Genomic DNA, 13,715 nt, shown 5'->3' with positions numbered 1-13,715 from the left:
ACCATTTAGAATACGCAGCAAAAGAGGTGAACACCAAAACTGATATTGTCAGAAAACTGGCTGGGTCAGGATGGCGTGCAAATGCAGATATTCTTCGTACTACCACATTGGCATTAACTTAGTCCACGGTAGAATACTTTGCTCCAGCATGGAAAAATAATGCACACGTACACATAATTGACGTCAAACTGCGTTAAGCAATGAGAATAATCAGTGACAGTACTAAATCAACATCATGTCCAGGGCTGACTGTGTTTTGTAATATTGCACCTCCATCAATGTGACGAGAAACAGCAGCAATAAGGGAGTCCCAAAAGTGTTTTACTAGCCAGAATACCTTTCTATATAATCAACTACAGATTATACCTGCCAGAAGACTCAAATGTAGAAGACCACACCGGTAAACGCAAGATCCGCCTCTTTTACATGATTTTTACCAAGAATGGAAAGAGGTTTGGCAGAAGTTCTCTCCGAATAATTCTCGTCTTATAACAGGCCATAACAAACGTGTGATAACATTTGCTCTTCCGAGAAAACTATGGAAATCCCTAAATCGATTCCGTACAAGGGATGTAAAATGTGATGCCTGTCTGTATTAATGGAGGTCCCGGATGCCCCGGCGTATGACTGTGGTGATCCTGAGAAAACTATGCAGCACCTGATTGAAGAGAGTAGACTTCGAAAATTTCCTGATGGACTCAGCGAGCTACATTTGGTGACACGAAGAGCTGTAGAGTGGCTAAGAGACCGAAATATTCAGTTATAATATTTGTTTGCTTATTTATTACCTATATTTTTGTATATATTTAATCTTTTATCTATGAAGTCCTTAAATAAGACTAAAATGACCATGTAAGCCACATGAGTAAAATAAACTTCTTTACTATTAATCTATTCGCAAAACATTTTGCAGACATCATCCACATATAGCACCGAATGTACCAGCAAAATTATATCATTACATGACACATAGTTCAGGAGATATAACATCATAAACACTGAGATGCGTGAAAACTCTCTCTTCTTAAGAAGGCCTAACGATTACTCAGACTATACTCATCCAGTGGGAGAACAAAATAAGCATTAGTGTCTTTGACCAACTATATATATTGGGTGTAACAGAAACAAAAGGTCGCGCTCAAACTCAAGTGCATAGCAAGTTATGGTCTTGGAAGCAAACCTGGGCCATCGAAAGCTTTGGAGTGTCAGGAACAATAGTGACAATCAATGCCACACGCGCCTTACCAAAGATAATGTACCACTTAACATGCGTCGCCAGATGTGGATGCAGCTAGGGGGAGCACTTGCACACTACTCTGCGCAAGTACCTGAGATACTCAATGGCACGTACACCAGCCGTTGGAAAAGAACGGAAGATCCTTTTTCTTTGTGAAGAGCAGATCAAAACACTCATGTATGTGACACCAGTCTCCGACGAAGAAACATTTCTCTGCAGGACATCTGCAACGTCTGATGAGGTTTGTCCTTGGCATAGTGCGCCAGAATTTTCTACAGTTACGCTCGTATTGAATGTGTTGTTATCTATTTTGAACAGTTTCTGTAATGTACAACACTGTTGAGAGAACAGTACATTCTCTTAAGGCGCGTGTGCATTGACAGTCCTTCTTCATCTTGAGGATGAAGCACACGTTTGTATTCGTATTTTCTTAAAAATAAATTTGTTTTTTGATAGCTTCCTCCTTGAGCAAAGACAATGTTTTCTACTTTTTTACCAGATATGTTTCGCAGAAGTCACAGCATCTTAAGTGGGTCTTTTATTTTCGTTTTGTCAAATAATGGCAAGGATTACTTTTTACTGTCAGTACATACATAATTTCAGTCTTTAATTAAAGTATTCCCAAAGTGAAGCAATAACTTTTTAACGCTTCCTATAGCTTTCTGTACAGGTGTTATTCTTTTGGAGCTTGTCATCTACAACCATCGAGAACTTCGTACAGAAATCTTATTTACGCGTGGAATATTGAAATGTTGTTTACGTTATTTTACTCTAAGTGGGAGATCGCATGACAGTGTGTGTGTGTATGTGTGTGTGTGTGTGTGTGTGTGTGTTCGTTTCTGTGGAATATTGAAATGTTGTTGTTTAAGTTGTTTTACTCTAAGTGGAAGGTCGCGTGATTGTGTGTGTGCGCGTGCGTTTCTGCATAGAAGCAAATTCAAGTACTTGCTATCTTCATTTCTTTGTTTACTTTACATTTCCATCAACGAAGAATACAGTCAATGCAGGTATTAAAAAGAGTACAAGTTTCCTTCTGCCTATACACCAATGAAGTCGTATGGTGAAATGTTCTGCTGGGATTTTATTGAATTATAACTCACTCAGATGCAATGAAGATGTCTATTTACAGCTGAAATCTGGAGATGCAAGACTATTAAAAAAACCAATGCGATTGCGACTGATTGTTGTTCCGTATTGAGTCAATGTTGCTTTATGTCCATCTTTATACACAAGGTTGCGGGACCTCGGCTATTCAGTACAGAATGTCGAATCAAAATCCTTTCAGCCGTTTAAATTCCCAGTCCTGAACAGCCGAGGTCCCCCAACCATCTGTATAAAGATGGACATACAGAGACTTGATGTACCATACCTGGTAAAGGGATACCTGGTTATGGAATAGTTCCATAAATGCATGCGAATAAAATCAAATTAATGAACACAGCAACAGCGATCCACTTCAACAAAAGATATATCTCAGAAGTCATCACTCCCACCTACGCCGAAGTGAAGATTCGGGGACACCATATGATAGCACAAAAAGTAAAGCAAAGGATTGGGAGACTGTGGATGAGGCTTGAACGTAGACACCTGTGTCAGAAACAAGATTTCCTTCCAAAACAGGTTTACTTGGATCATTTGCAACTTGTATTGTATTGGATTGTATGTTAACCGGGGAGCTAGAAACGACGGAGAGGCTCCGTCCTCGCCGCAGCCGCAGTGGTCCACAACCCCACGACGACTACCGCAGTCCACTTCACCCCTCCGCCGCCCCACACCGAACCCAGGCTTATTGTTCGGCCCCCTGTGGACCCCCCAGGGAACGTCTCACACCAGGCGAGTGTAACCCCTATGTTTGCGCGGTAGAGTAATGGTGGTGTATGCATACGTGGAGAACTTGTTTGCGCAGCAATCGCCGACATAGTGTAACTGAGGCGGAATAAGGCGAACCAGCCCGCATTCGCCGAGGCAGATGGAAAACCGCCTAAAAACTATCCACAGACTGGCCAGTTCTCCGGACCTCGGCTCAAGTCCGCCGGGCGGATTCGTGCCGGGGACCAGGCTCTCCTTCCCGCCCGATTTGCAACATAGTAAAATGATGAGTCCCCTGCAGTTTGATCGATCAACGCATCATGTTAACGATGTACTAGATAATAGGATGCATACTATAGTTAGCAACGAAGAAAAGAAAATTTGTAAATTGAAACGTAGACAGCATAGATTACATGAGACTGAATATACCCGGAGTGGTCATTTATTTTACTACAGAATAATTAATAAAACAGACATTGTATTTAGTGATGATGAGTTAACGTTATTGCAACACAGTAATAAATATGCTGTTGACAAGAAGTTGCGCCGAAAACACGTTTGTGTGTGTTAGTACCGTAAAGTTAGTTAGACACAGCAGAACTTACTGATCAGGAAGTTGCTGAGTCAATTGCCGAACACTGTACTAGAAGTAAGAAAACTAACACAAATAAATTCAGTAATGATGGAGAACTAGTGCACAGTATTAATCAAAAATTGGTAAAGCATAAGACAGTGGTTTTGAAAAGCGATGTGGGGAATACCTTAGTAATATTACATGTGAATGAGTATATTGCTAAGGTTAAGAAGTTTTTTGAGAATAATGGAATTTCACACCTTGAACGCGACCCTACTAAACACTTACTGAAACATATTAAAAGCGTGCTTACGACTACGTTCTTCTTGTTCAGTGACAGAGTTTGTAGAGCTCTTGAAGTTATTAAGCGACAGACCACTTACTTCAAGGGCACAGCCTAAGATTCATAAAATGAACAACCCAATGAAATTCATAGTTAACCATATCAATATCCTGCTTACAAACACTGTAATAATTTGAATGATATTTTAATCGAAAATTATGTATTCAAGTAGCAATTTTCGGATAAAAACCCTTATGCCCTTGTTGAGATAATTAAGAATGTTCATATACCAAGCAACTACAAATGGGTTTCTTCAGACACATTAAATATATATATTAATGTCCTCAAAAAGGAGGTCATTCCTGTTGTTAGGAACAATTTTATTAAACACGGTAGTAGGTAAAAAGACGAGGGCTAGTAGAAATCCTTGGGTAACGGAAGAAATACTGAATTTAATTGATGAAAGGAGAAAATATAAAAATGCAGTAAATGAAGCAGGCAATAAGGAATACAAACGTCTCAAAAACAAGATCGACAGGAAGTGCAAAATGGCTGAGCAGGGATCGCTAGAGGACAAATGTTAGGATGTAGAGGGTTATCTCACTAGGGGTAAGATAGATACTGCCTACAGGAAAATTAAAGAGACCTTTGGAGAACAGAGAACCACTTGTATGAATATCAAGAGCTCAGATAGAAACCCAGTTCTAAGCAAAGAAGGGAAAGCAGAAAGGTGGAGGGAGTATCTAGAGGCCTATACAAGGGCGATGTACTTGAGGACAATATTATGGAAATGGAAGAGGATGTAGATGAAGATGAAATGGGAGATACGATACTGCGTGGAGAGTTTGACTGAAAGACCTGATTCGAAACAAGGCCCCGTGAGTAGACAACATTCCATTAGAACTACTGACGGCCTTGGGAGAGCCAGTCCCGACAAAACTCTACCATCTGGTGAGCAAGATGTATGAGACAGGCGAAATACCCTCAGACTTCAAGAAGAATATAATAATTCCGATCCCAAAGAAAGCAGGTGCTGACAGATGTGAAAATTATCGAACAATCAGTTTAATAAGTCACGGATGCAAAATACTAACGCGTATTCTTTACAGACGAGTGGAAAAACTGGTAGAAGCTGACCTCGGGGAAGATCAGTCTGGATTCCGTGAGGCAATACTGACCCTACGACTTACCTTAGAAGCTAGATTAAGGAAAAGCAAACCTACGTTTCTAGCATTTGTAGACTTACAGAAAGCTTTTGACAATGTTGACTGGAATACTCTCTTTCAAATTCTAAAGGTGGCAGGGGTAAAATACAGGGAACGAAAGGCTATTTACAATTTGTACAGAAACCAGATGGCGGTTATAAGAGTCGAGGGGAACGAAAGGGAAGCAGTGGTTGGGAAGGGAGTGAGACAGGGTTGTAGCCTCTCCCCGATGTTATTCAATCTGTATATTGAGCAAGCAGTGAAGGAAACAAAAGAAAAATTCGGAGTAGGTATTAAAATCCATGGAGAAGAAATAAAACTTTGAGGTTCGCCGATGAAATTGTAATTCTGTCAGAGACAGCAAAGGACTTGGAAGAACAGTTGAACGGAATGGACACTGTCATGAAAGGAGGGTATAAGATGAACATCAACAAAAACAAACCGAGGATAATGAATTGTACTCGAATTAAGTCAGGTGATGCTGAGGGAATTAGATTAGGAAATGAGACACTTAAAGTAGTAAAGGAGTTTTGCTATTTGGGGAGCAAAATAACTGATGATGGTCGAAGTAGAGAGGGTATAAAATGTAGACTGGAAATGGCAAGGAAAGCGTTTCTGAAGAAGAGAAATTTGTTAACATCGAGTATTGATTTAAGTGTCAGGAAGTTGCTTCTGAAAGTATTTGTATGGAGCGTTGACATGTATGGAAGTGAAACATGGACGATAACTAGTTTGGACAAGAAGAGAATAGAAGCTTTCGTAATGTGGTGCTACAGAAGAATGCTGAAGATTAGATGGGTAGATCATATAACTAATGAGGAGGTATTGAAGAGGATTGGGGAGAAGAGAAGTTTGTGGCACAACTCAACTATAAGACGGGATCGGTTGGTGGGACATATTCTGAGGCATCAAGGGGTTACCAACTTAGTATTGGAGGGCAGCCTGGAGGGTAAAAATCGTAGAGGGAGACCAAGAGATGAATACACTAAACAGATTCAGAAGGATGTAGGTTGCAGTAGGTACTGGGAGATGAAGAACCTTGCACAGGATAGAGTAACATGGAGAGCTGCATCAAACCAGTCTCAGGACTGAAGATCACAACAACATTTAAAGAACACCTAAAAACAACGAAGCATACTGCTGCAGATATTAATGAAAATCTTAAAGTTTTACGTTTCCCAGACAAAAGAGGTACAATGGCCTCCTCGGAAGATTTAAAAATCTCATGCCCTTACACAAGGAGGCTATGAATTTACTGAATGAACATGCAGAATCCAAAAACAAATGGTTTTTCGACTGTTTCCGTAGTTTCCTATGCACTTAGATTTGTATGCATACATTTTATTGGGAACCATTACGAATTTCCACTACTTAAATGTATTTCTTAGTAATTCCCTGGCTATCTTTTATGATGGTTTATCTTGTTTGATATAAATGACTTTTCCTGTCGACTTTGGTGCTGAGCATATTTTCCTGCGACAGCGGACTTATAGTTGTTATTATCAACATACGGACATTTCCTATTTTCCGTTTTGTTTGCGCGTAGATATTCACCCAGTGATTCCGTGTGACAGAATTTCTGGCCACATTTTTGGTTTCGATAGTTTTGCATGACATCCCCAAGATCGATAGTGACGTGCACCTGAGATATCTTTCTTTGACTGATTTTTCATCTTTGACCGTTTTCATTTGAATGTTTATGTAACGGTCGGCACGTGATGATCGAAGAGATCGTTCTGTCTAGTAGGTAAATGCGTTTTCCTCTATCTTTTGTGGTTCTTTCAATTACGTTTACTTTCGATTCTGACTTCCTACGTCTTATTTCTTTTGAACAGAAAACTATGGATATGTCCTTGAATGCTGGCCGCTGTTTTGACTGGACCAGAGGTGAGAATATTCCTAGACGTCGGGCAGGATAAGCTTTCGTTCCTATGTTGCTTTCCACACGTTTTTAGTGTTAAGTTTTGTGGCATAACATTCACCTCAGCTTTTTAGCACGTGTCAACCAGTTTCTTGACAGTATGCATCTTCATATTACCGAGATTATATGTTTTTCTCTTTTTCCTTTCTTCGTTGTAAGTATTCATAGTACGGTTTTACTTACAATATGTACTTCCATAGAATCGAGTTTGTTTTCCTTTTTCCTTCTTCGGTATAAGTGTAACGAGTACGATTATGTTTAAAGATGGTAGACGTTCAGGTCGCTGCATTCAAATTCTCATTTTCTGTAATTAAGAATGTAGCAATGTTTGCACATATTGTACCAGAACACATTTCCCCCTTGCATAAGTCATATATACTGGCTGTACATAAACGTCGAACGCTATCTTTCATTGTTCCTTTTCTCTTTTTGTCGTTTTTGTAATAGAAGGATTTACCTCTTGCAACGGATTATTTATTATTAGTGATTTCTAACATGGGTGCCCTGGTTATACGTGTTCTCAATCTGATACAGATGCACTCTTTCTGATTCTTCCCGCCCTTCTTTAGTTCACGCTGGTGTGTTAATCATTCATTCACATAAGGTGTTCTATACCATGACTAACTTTTACTGCTTGTGCAACAAGTTTTTAAGATTGGTCTGTTTGAAGTACACCTAGGTTTCCTCAAGTATGGTTGTAGACTAATGTACAACAGGTTGGATGTTTTAAGTTTTTGACCATTTAATTCATTGATAATTGCAGTGGGCTTCTTCTTTACATTTGTTTGGCTGTATATTAGAATACATTAACATAGTTCACTGGTTCCGACTAAGTACTGATTGCAACCCTTTCATGTGTTGTGTATACACTCCTGGAAATGGAAAAAAGAACACATTGACACCGGTGTGTCAGACCCACCATACTTGCTCCGGACACTGCGAGAGGGCTGTACAAGCAATGATCACACGCACGGCACAGCGGACACACCAGGAACCGCGGTGTTGGCCGTCGAATGGCGCTAGCTGCGCAGCATTTGTGCACCGCCGCCGTCAGTGTCAGCCAGTTTGCCGTGGCATACGGAGCTCCATCGCAGTCTTTAACACTGGTAGCATGCCGCGACAGCGTGGACGTGAACCGTATGTGCAGTTGACGGACTTTGAGCGAGGGCGTATAGTGGGCATGCGGGAGGCCGGGTGGACGTACCGCCGAATTGCTCAACACGTGGGGCGTGAGGTCTCCACAGTACATCGATGTTGTCGCCAGTGGTCGGCGGAAGGCACACGTGCCCGTCGACCTGGGACCGGACCGCAGCGACGCACGGATGCACGCCAAGACCGTAGGATCCTACGCAGTGCCGTAGGGGACCGCACCGCCACTTCCCAGCAAATTAGGGACACTGTTGCTCCTGGGGTATCGGCGAGGACCATTCGCAACCGTCTCCATGAAGCTGGGCTACGGTCCCGCACACCGTTAGGCCGTCTTCCGCTCACGCCCCAACATCGTGCAGCCCGCCTCCAGTGGTGTCGCGACAGGCGTGAATGGAGGGACGAATGGAGACGTGTCGTCTTCAGCGATGCGAGTCGCTTCTGCCTTGGTGCCAATGATGGTGGTATGCGTGTTTGGCGCCGTGCAGGTGAGCGCCACAATCAGGACTGCATACGACCGAGGCACACAGGGCCAACACCCGGCATCATGGTGTGGGGAGCGATCTCCTACACTGGCCGTACACCACTGGTGATCGTCGAGGGGACACTGAATAGTGCACGATACATCCAAACCGTCATCGAACCCATCGTTCTACCATTCCTAGACCGGCAAGGGAACTTGCTGTTCCAACAGGACAATGCACGTCCGCATGTACCCCGTGCCACCCAACGTGCTCTAGAAGGTGTAAGTCAACTACCCTGGCCAGCAAGATCTCCGGATCTGTCCCCCATTGAGCATGTTTGGGACTGGATGAAGCGTCGTCTCACGCGGTCTGCACGTCCAGCACGAACGCTGGTCCAACTGAGGCGCCAGGTGGAAATGGCATGGCAAGCCGTTCCACAGGACTACATCCAGCATCTCTACGATCGTCTCCATGGGAGAATAGCAGCCTGCATTGCTGCGAAAGGTGGATATACACTGTACTTTTGCCGCCATTGTGCATGCTCTGTTGCCTGTGTCTATGTGCCTGTGGTTCTGTCAGTGTGATCATGTGATGTATCTGACCCCAGGAATGTGTCAATAAAGTTTCCTCTTCCTGGGACAATGAATTCACGGTGTTCTTATTTCAATTTCCAGGAGTGTATAACACGCAACTTTACGAGGGATACATAAATATTGTTTGTGACTGTACTTCTCGCTAGCAGTTTCGTACAGTAGACGTAACTACACACAGTTTTACTGGTTTGCAACATGTACAGGAATATGTCTTTACGCATACTTCTTGTTGGTTTTTAACGTCATTTTTTTAGGCTGCAGTTATTATTCTTGAGATGGGAAGGATGTTTTTAGTTTAGTACCTTTCTAGTTTTTTTCACACGTTCTATATGACGGAAGTTAACATTGCCTTGACCTACTCATTGCTTCAGTCTTCGACATGTAACCACGATGGTTGCTACACTATATTTGTTGGCATTATAGTGTTAGTGTTCAGTTCTTACTTCTTTACATTTCTTTGATGGTACATGACGGGTGTTCGTTTTCACGCGTCAGACTGCACACGCGTACCTCTAATGCCTCGATAACACACGGCGTAGTGTTCTGGTATGTTCTTTCATAGGTTTCATATCGTACCGCCCCCACCCCGTTTCTTTTACCGAGGTTTGTCATCACCCTGGTTTCCACAGCTTTTGTTGAGTTAGCGTTTACCGTTTAGACGACAGTGCGATATCTTTAGCAATTCGTGTTGAAAACATGTCTCATAGCTTTGGTTTAACGTTTTCACATTGCAACGGATTATTTATTAGTGGCTTCTAACATGTATATCCTGGTTATACGTGTTGTCAATCTGATACGGATGCACTTTCTTTTTCTGATTCTTCCCGCCCTTATTTAGTTCATGCCGGCGATCGATGCGTCACGTGACGTACATACCCGGGGGGTGGGGGGGGGGGAGGGGTGATCGGCGGCGCCGGTTCTATTCCACAATTTCAATCCTATGTTACTGAGAGTGAGGGCGTTTCTTGTGAACTGTTGAATAAGAGCTAGTGTGGGTTTCGATATGAGAAGCTGTTGTAATTACCTTCGAGGCACTAGTTACAGAAAAATCTGTTTGAAAGGTAGATGTCTGAGTATTGTGGTACGAAACTGACAGATTTTATTCTGTTATTTAGATGACAGCAACCAGCTTCAGCCGTATTAAGCTCTGATAAAGACCTACATATCTTAAATTACTCATTTAGAGTGGACAGATGTTCTGTTAAAATGCTCTCGGTGACTTCGCAGTCTGTTGGTCAGCTAGAGATAGTAGAGCTAGGTCATCAGTGTACAAATTTCGTTGCAGAAGTGTTAGACTGATCTGACGTACAATGATAAAATAAAGTGGGAGCGAGAACAGACCGCTGCTGCAGCGCGTTGTTCAGCATTTCCCGTTTACTTGTACAGTTGCGTTGTACAACAGGAAAGAGATTTGGGATTGAAACCAGTACATTGGTTCAAAGTCTGGTGATCAGGAGCTTCACACCACTACCTCTCCTCCCTTTGCTGGCCAAATACTGGCATTTAAAATCCAGCCTGTATTGTAGAGAAGAATAATCTTCACTGCGCTTTCTGGAAGCATCTGGCTCATGCTGTTAAATGGTGTACTCACCAGCGAAGATGATGACGATGGTGGTCCAGCTCATGATGAGCTGGATCCGGAGTCCGAGGACCCTTTGCCGGCTGGAGAGCTGCTGCCGGTGCGTGGGGCTCTCTCCATGGACTCTCTTCACCCCAGCCTGGCTGCCCGCTGCCCGCGCACTCTCTCTGCAACACAGGGGAGCGCCGCTGTCAGTTACTCTGCAGCGTTCTGTATAGTAGCAACTGTCGACTCCATCCGTATGTACAAACAGAAAAAAGCCAGAGCTGTCCAGACAAGACACACATAGCCTAGGTTCTCTGCCACAGTCCTCTAGTGTGAAAGTGATAAGAGATGTGAAAATGGATGGTACCTGTATTTAAAATACTTATTACAATGAAATGAGTATAATGGACGGGGGCACTACGAATGTTGTGCGGGGCAATATGTTGAGAATGTGGGTTTCGCGGGAGGCGTGCCAGAGATAAATCCCTGCAGTTACACTATCCTCTGTGTCCTCGGTGGCTCAGATAGAGCGTCTGCCATGTAAGCAGGAGATCCTGGGTTCGAGTTCCGGTCGGGGCACACATTTTCATCTGCCCCCGTTGACGTATGTCAACGCCTGTAAGCAGCTAAGGGTTTCATTTCATTGTAATTTCATTCTAACGAGCTGCATGGTCACCGATGGTACCTGTTCTTTTGGAGATATATATATATATATATATATATATATATATATATATATATATATATATATAAAATATTAATGCCTATTACTTACTTTCACTCAGATAGTAGTAGGGGGTGTGCAGTAAAGACTGGCACTAATGCACGTACAACAGTTTATTGTAAAAAATCACCCATACACATTGTAATACTCCCTCCCCCAAAGCAACGCATGTATCCCACTCTCTTCGTCAGTCGTGGAAGACCTGCAGGACACCCTCCTCACAGTCGTATTTAAGGCTTTCACTGCCTTGGCGTCGTTGACAAACGAACGTCCCTTAAGTTTATTTTTTGCAGTCTGGTCGAGAAAAAATCTGACGGGCCATGTCTGGACTATAAGGCAGATGGGGTACCATAGAAATCCATTTTTGTGCTAGCAACTCGAGAACAGCATTAGCAAATTACGGCCTGGCATTGTCGTGACGAAGCTTCGATTGTAAAGAGAGGTTGTTCCTTTATCGTATGTTTCAGAACGTCTTTATAGCAATCTGCGGTGACTGTAGGGCGTCTTGGAACTGTGAGTGTACGTCATCCCCCGATAATAAAAATAGACGACCGTGGCCTTATCGGCTGATTTCTGCAGTCGTCCTTTTTGTGGTGGGGTTGACCACGCTGCACGCAATCTGTGCTACTCCGCTTCATCTCTGGGTCATAAAGTGTACATCCACGTTTCACCAGTAGTGACGATGTTTTGCCACCAAGCATAGCCCTCGCCCTCGACAAATTGTTTCCAATAGCGGCACACATCCACACAGGCTTGCATTTGCTGTAGAGAAGGCAGTCGCGGTAGCCATCGTCCACATACCAAAGACATTTGCAAATGTTTTAAAATTGTTTGTGTGTTCCTAATTGATATCCCAGGAATGTATACAAGATGACTCACATTACAAATAATACTACCTGTTGTGCTGACCGTTGTTTATTTCAGTAACAGGTGCACCTGCTCCTCACTGCAATTTAGCATTTCTCGGCCATTTTTGAAAGCTTGAGACCAACGGAGACATATTCAACAAGATATTGCAGAGATCCAATAAGCTCTTTTCAAATCGTCGTAGGTTTCGATACTGAAATGAAATGTGCGTATGGCATCGTTGGCCTGGAGGCCCCATCTGGGTAAGTTCAGCAGCCAAGTGGAAGTCTTATTTCAATCGACGCCGCAGTGGGTGACTTGCGCGCAGTTGATGAGGATGAAATGATAACACAACACCCAGTCCTCGAGCGGAGAAAATTTCGAACCCGGACCCGCTTACTTGGGAGGCCAACATGTTACACCCAGCTAAGTAGGCGTACCTCCGGTACTGTTTTTCTTCAAGGGAACACAAAACTTTATTGCATAACGCTGTTCACTAAAAGCAGCCACTCTTACAGGTTACAAACACTCAGCTGATAGAGCCATCGTTGTGCCTAGCGACTAGAGTACGTAGTTAAGCGGCACTTGCGGAAGGAAAGAAATTAGAATGCCAGTCTTTACTGAACATCCCTCATATATGTCATTGAGTCATTGGTGTCGCTTGAAGTTGCCACTGGTCCTCATTATGTGTTTGAGACTAAACAGCTAACGTCATCAGTTTGCTACTCTACGCCTCGCCTAAGTTTCCCGTTTCAAAAGAGATTAAATGTTAATTGATGACAAATTTCACTGTGTTCGTCTTCCAATGGCCGTATCGATAAAAACGCTGAAAATTTTCTGAAATCTTCCAGGAACCAGTCAATGGGCCATTGAAGTTGTGAAGCTGTCTGACGTGACTTGGACTTCAGTTCATGAGAGTTTTAGAGGAAGACTTGTGGATGTGAACGGAGGCTACCAAATTTTCCCCTCTACTGCCAACTTATTCACAAAGGCAACCTGCAGTGGAAGCGTGCTGTGCTTTAAAACAGTCCAAAATGATCCGAATATCACAGGACGACCCTGAAACGAATGAAAACGCAAGCCAGCGAGAAATTTCAGCTTCGTCTCACCCGAAAAAAGGTTTGTCAAATGAAGTCCAACCTCAAAAGACTGTTTATTACTTTCGATGTTTGAGGCACTTCTGTTCAGAGTTCGTTCCACAGCGTCAGACAACGAGACTTTCCATCTCGATGTTTTGAAAAGATTGTGCAACAATTAGCGACGTAGGAAATCTAATTAGTGCCTGTAGGACGACTGGTTTTTCCACGTCGATAACGTCCTTTCTATTCCCCCTAGTATGTCACTTAAAT

The 13,715-nt window shown here is 42.9% G+C and overlaps 1 protein-coding gene across 1 annotated transcript in view; it reads right to left on the bottom strand.

Moving 5' to 3' along the window:
• Positions 1–13,715, bottom strand: part of LOC126412857 (uncharacterized) — a 542,164-nt gene that overhangs the window by 197,460 nt on the left and 330,989 nt on the right. Inside the window, exon 2 of the mRNA XM_050082718.1 lies at positions 10,824–10,978. Coding sequence (XP_049938675.1) covers positions 10,824–10,857 — 34 coding nt within the window. The 5' untranslated portion in view covers positions 10,858–10,978. The remainder of the gene's footprint in view (positions 1–10,823; positions 10,979–13,715) is intronic.

The sequence above is a fragment of the Schistocerca serialis genome, chromosome 7 (assembly GCF_023864345.2).
Source record: "Schistocerca serialis cubense isolate TAMUIC-IGC-003099 chromosome 7, iqSchSeri2.2, whole genome shotgun sequence".
NCBI lineage: Eukaryota > Metazoa > Arthropoda > Insecta > Orthoptera > Acrididae > Schistocerca > Schistocerca serialis.
The sequence above is the reverse complement of the archived record's forward strand: the minus strand, read 5'-3'. Positions and strand labels throughout refer to the sequence as shown.